We start from the raw sequence: 5342 nt of genomic DNA, 5'->3' as shown, positions 1-5342 counted from the left end.
TCCAAGGAAGTATTACTATTGTTCCAAGACTCGAAAGCAGGCAGTGTTTCAATGTAACGACGGATATATTTTCAGTGAAAAGGACGGAGCATGTGTTCCAAATTCCTAAAGGGATAAAATATGAAAAAGTCCATGATCTGCTACGGTCAACCATTGGTTGCGTAATAACTTAAGGTCAACAGGTTTTAGAGTTGTTTCATCCCTAAAACAGTTCAATTAAAGTTGGACGTATTTCGGGATATGTTACAAGTAATAAAACATAATGATAAAATTAAAATTTAAGTTTTGGTCTTAAGTATATATGTGTTTGTGTGCGCGTGTGTACGTATTTTCATTTTTGCGCGCTTTTCTATATTTTCCTTGGCTAATTGTACTCATGTGGAGGCGCGTGGCTTAGTGGTTAGGGTGTCAGCACCATGATCGTAAGATTGTGGTTTCGATTCCTGGACCGGGCGACGCGTTGTGTTCTTGAGTAAAACATTTCATTTCACGTTGCTCCAGTCCACTCAGCTGGCAAAAATGAGTATCGCTGCGATGGACTGACGTCATTGAAACCAGGAAACAGGGCCCATGAGTCTGGCTAGGCTTTAAAAGGGCGCATTTATTTTATTTTTAATTGTACTCATACAGCCTGCTTGTACTCCAAAGTATCTTTCTTTTCTCATAATCAGCTCTGTGAGTCCTCTTTTATTCCCTATTGGTGCAAGTTCATTGGTATTGAGATGTCATACATTGATCAGAGCGGAAATTAGTTGTGAAATGTCTCAAGAGTCTAAAGTTTAAACTCTGTGAATTTTAGCTTGGAAAGATCTCGTTTTGTCCAGATTACTCGATATTAAAATCCAACAGTTCTGGACTTATGTTCTTTCTCCTTTTAGTATCTTACTTCAGATTGCATCATGTCTTTCTTCTGCCATGGGTTTGCCTACCACCATTACTTAAAGTGGATGGTCCCGAAGTTTTGTCTTTCCATATATGAGTTCCTGATGATGTCCTTCAATCTCAGCCTAATTTCTTTCTGTGCCACTATACGTCCAGCTACTTGAGGTTGCACCTGTATTTCTGAACCTTTCATTCTTGGTGTCTCTATACGTCATCGTAATACTGCACTTTGCCAATTCGAATTTTTCGACTGGTGGTGAGAGAGACCCAAAATCTATAACCCTACTGCTGTGAAGCTTGGTAGCATTCGAAGTCATCAGTGGTATTCGATGTCATCTCTGGCATTCGAAGTCACCTGTTCACCCACCACTTGATTCCTTCCATCGATGTCATGGGTACTTCATATATCATTAGCAGTCACACGAATCTTGGCAGCAGCACAAGCTGTAAGAGCCTGGTTTTGAACTTACCTGGTAAGTCTGAACCTCTATCTTTCTGAGTGAGTCATCTGCTTGTTTCTTTCATCCTAGATATGCTGCCTCTATGAGTAAGAAAGGCATTGTACCACTTCGCTAGGTATTCTATTAGAGAATATAGACCTCACCCAGGACTTGGGGTTTCTGCTCTTCTGACCCTCGAGTGTGCACTTAACGCTTATCCTCTAACAATGTCACTGTGCTGACTTTGAAGAAATCAAATCTCCTACAACTTCTTAGGGAGGATCAGTGTTGGCAAACTTGTATGGGACCCTTGTAAACCGAGCTCGCTAAGTCCCCTTTTCTATCTTTGGTCTCCGAGACTCTTTTCTCTTTCTTAGCCTGCATAGTTGTTCCCGAACTCGTCTGGATAAGTTTTTTTAATGCTCTCTTCCTTCCTCGTCCCAACATTTGATCTTTTAAATTTCTTAGTGAAAGACTTAATTTCTCTCTTCAGATGTAGAATCTCACTCTCTCCTTCCAACTGAGCTGTTTTACAGGTGCTGCAGTAGTGTTCGTTCCCTTCTAAGGGTCAAAACGTTCATTGGATATGTTGAAAATATTGCTATTATGCACTCATTATTTTCCCTTGGACGAGTCCCGCTAATGTGGACGCTGGAACCCTATTAAGGTACTGGTCTAATTTGCTCTGTGCTCTGATGCCATTTACTAGTGATAATTACGTTCTCTTGCAAGTTGAGTATCGTGTAGCATTGGGGTGGAACAACTGCTGAGAGTGATCACGTGCTTCGGGGATGCTTCCTAAGATCACAAGCATGTTACCGGGTACCTTTATTCTGCACTGCATTTGTTTTTTTCTCTCTTTCACATTCTGCTCTAGTTTGATGTATCTTGACTTCCTTTGTAATCTTGCAAAATTTCCAGCAATTGCATTTAACCTCCAACAACACTTCCTCTGCAAGTGTGTTCTGGGTGAGTCATCTCGTCGTCTCTGTGTATACTACGGTCACAGTCATTATGCCGATTCAAATGAGACTCTCAGGTTTTCGCTCCTTAGAATTCTTGGAGTGAGGCTTAGTAGTCCCTTTCGTAGCGGCGAATGAGATTGCTAGCCTCTCCACCCATGCCAGTCTCTCCTTCAAGTCATCAGTCTTCAAGGAGTCATTATTATTCTTTGGTTGCAACTTCCTTAGCAGTAAAATCCGAGGATTTTACTCTTAGATACACCTATCAGAGATGCTAACAGATTCAGTCACATATTTAAAATGTTATCTTCGGACACAAAAAAGTTGCCAGGTAGTGTGTAACTTTTCTTGCGGGTTTCGATCCTAAATCACAACATATTCCAGTTGGCAGGTGCATCGTGAGAGTCACTCTCTCTCTCTTTCTCTCTATCTCTTGGGAATACTTTTGTAGATATATCTATACTTTTGGTATGTATATACATACACACACGAGTACATACATATATATATATGTATATATTTACGTATGTATTCTCATACATATACACACATACGTATAATGTATCTCTTATTATAAAAGGCAGATTTTATCTGCCTCCCTTTGTAAGTTATAGAAATCTACAATATAGGATTTCTTCAATTACAATTTACCTAGCATTTTTAAGAGTAGAATGCATCGGGTCATGCCAGGTCCAGTTTTTAAAATTTAAACTCCAATTAAGCAAAATTTACAGAAAACTCACATTCTGGTGTGTATGTCAAATGTTTTTCTTAATGTGGTTTACACCACACGCAAACGCACACACACACAAAGGAGCGAATTGTTTCACTGACGCTATCACCCTTCTCCTCCTTTGTCTTTGCAAGTTGGCAGCTATTAAAGTGAAAACAGTGAATCCGACAGCGATAAAGAAAACGAATTGGTACCTGAATGGAGCGAAAATTTAAAAACTGTTTCTTTTGGTGATTTTTCTGGAGAAACTGCACCAAGCCACAGACTTTCCCAGAAGAGTATAAAGCCTTAGACTATTTCTTTTTACTTTTTCGAATGAGCCCATTTGAAATCATTACGGCAGAAACGAAACGTTACGCTAAACGTAAACAAAACGAAAGAAAGGATAGTTTGTTATTTCCCACAACCTTAAATGTAATTAAGACTGTTTTGCCATAAATATTATTATGGTATCAGAAAGTTACCCAGAATAACAAATTCTATCGTAAAATTTGTTGGTATACCCAATTGAATATTAGCTAATAACCCATTTTCTATAGCGATGTTTGAACAAAATTTTAATAATTTTATATATTGTTGAATTTACCTGTATCTACCTGCAATAGAGTCACTTTGTGACAAAAATTATAGTATAGAATTGGTTGAGGACATTTCATTAAATTATCTTCCAAAATTCACGTTAATATATTGATAAATAAAAAGTTATAGTTGTTTAATGAAACCAGACTAAATTTATGATTACGTTAGAAATTAATTGAAACACATAAGGGGTATATTTTGGTCAGAAATATAGTAACGAAAGGGTTAAGAAAAACCAAAAAATATTTTGGTATTAGCGCGCGTCTACGATGAGTCTACGATTTAAAAAAATTTACCATCATATTTTTCCATTTTAATGCATTTTTTTCGCTATTATATAAGGGAAGTAACTCTCGAAAAATATCTACGATGTGTCAACGATTTAAAAAGAAATTTACCTTAATTTTTTTTCCATTTTTAATGCATTTTTTTCCTATTTTTTGGCTATAACTCTCTAAAAATGCTTATATAGTTATTTCCCTTACAAACCCGAGCAACGCCGGGCGATACTGCTAGTATATATATATTCCTACATACAACATATATTTGTATGTATGTATGTATGTATGTATGTATGTATGTATGTATGTATGTATGTATGTACGTATGTATGTATGTATATATGTATGTATGTATGTATGTATGTATGTATGTATGTATGTATGTATGTATGTGTGTATGTATGTGTGTATGTATGTACGTGGTGTGTGTATGTGTGTGTGTCTGTGTTTCTGTGCATTTGCGTGGAATGTGTGTGGTGTATACTTTAACGTTTTCACACATTGAATTATGTAATCTGCATGAAATTAAATTAAGTAGGATTCCTGAGAATCATAAAGACGACCAAATGGATTGTGAATATGATAGATAAATCTATGGTGAGAAGGACATTTTGGAACGATTGAGAGCTGCATGGGGAGGAAGACACATACATACGCATACATACAAACACGTATGCACACACTGGCACACATTCACACACATACGCACACATTGGCACACACACACACATATACGCACATATTTTTTTTTACTTGTTTCAGTCATTTTGACTGCGGCCATGCTGGAGCACCGCCTTTAATCGAGCAACTCGACCCCGGGACTTATTCTTTGTAAGCCCAGTACTTCTTCTATCAGTCTCTTTTTGCCGAACTGCTAAGTGACGGGTACGTAAACACACAAGCAATGCTAGGGGGACAAACACAGACACACAAACATACACGCACATACATATATATATATACATATATACGACGGGCTTCTTTCAGTTTCCGTCTACCAAATCCACTCACAAGGCTTTGGTCGGCCCGAGGCTATAGTAGAAGACACTTGCCCAAGATGCCACGCAGTGGGACTGAACCCGGAACCATGTGGTTGGTTAGCAAGCTACTTACCACACAGCCACTCCTGCGCCTACATATAGATTATATTATTTTACAAAATACAGCAGGAAATTCATTCCGTGGCAGAAGTCAACAAAAGTGCTCAATAAATGAATGTTAAAGCTTACTTTCGTACCATTGACGATATTTATTGAGAACTGTGTAGAGTAGTATCAAATCATGCATTACTATCTTTAAAATAAAAGGATATTATCTCTATATCTATAAACGGCAAAATGTCTGTGAATCTGTGTGTGTCTGTGTGTCCTTCATACAAATCTACAGTTTTTCACGTAAAAGGCTCACATTTTCTATGGGCTTTAAAAACTGTCTGAGGGTGGTCGTGAAGATCTTTTCATTTCCC

The 5342-nt window shown here is 37.7% G+C and overlaps 1 protein-coding gene across 1 annotated transcript in view; it reads left to right on the top strand.

The window, feature by feature from the left end:
• The window catches only part of LOC118766647, a 32904-nt gene extending 32627 nt beyond the window's left edge, over positions 1 to 277 (top strand). Inside the window, exon 11 of the mRNA XM_036510205.1 lies at positions 1 to 277. This exon is cut by the window's left edge and continues 49 nt beyond it. Coding sequence (XP_036366098.1) covers positions 1 to 109 — 109 coding nt within the window. The 3' untranslated portion in view covers positions 110 to 277.
• Positions 278 to 5342: the final 5065 nt, after the last annotated feature.

The sequence above is a fragment of the Octopus sinensis genome, linkage group LG17 (assembly GCF_006345805.1).
Source record: "Octopus sinensis linkage group LG17, ASM634580v1, whole genome shotgun sequence".
Classification (NCBI taxonomy): Eukaryota; Metazoa; Mollusca; class Cephalopoda; order Octopoda; family Octopodidae; genus Octopus; species Octopus sinensis.
The sequence above is the reverse complement of the archived record's forward strand: the minus strand, read 5'-3'. Positions and strand labels throughout refer to the sequence as shown.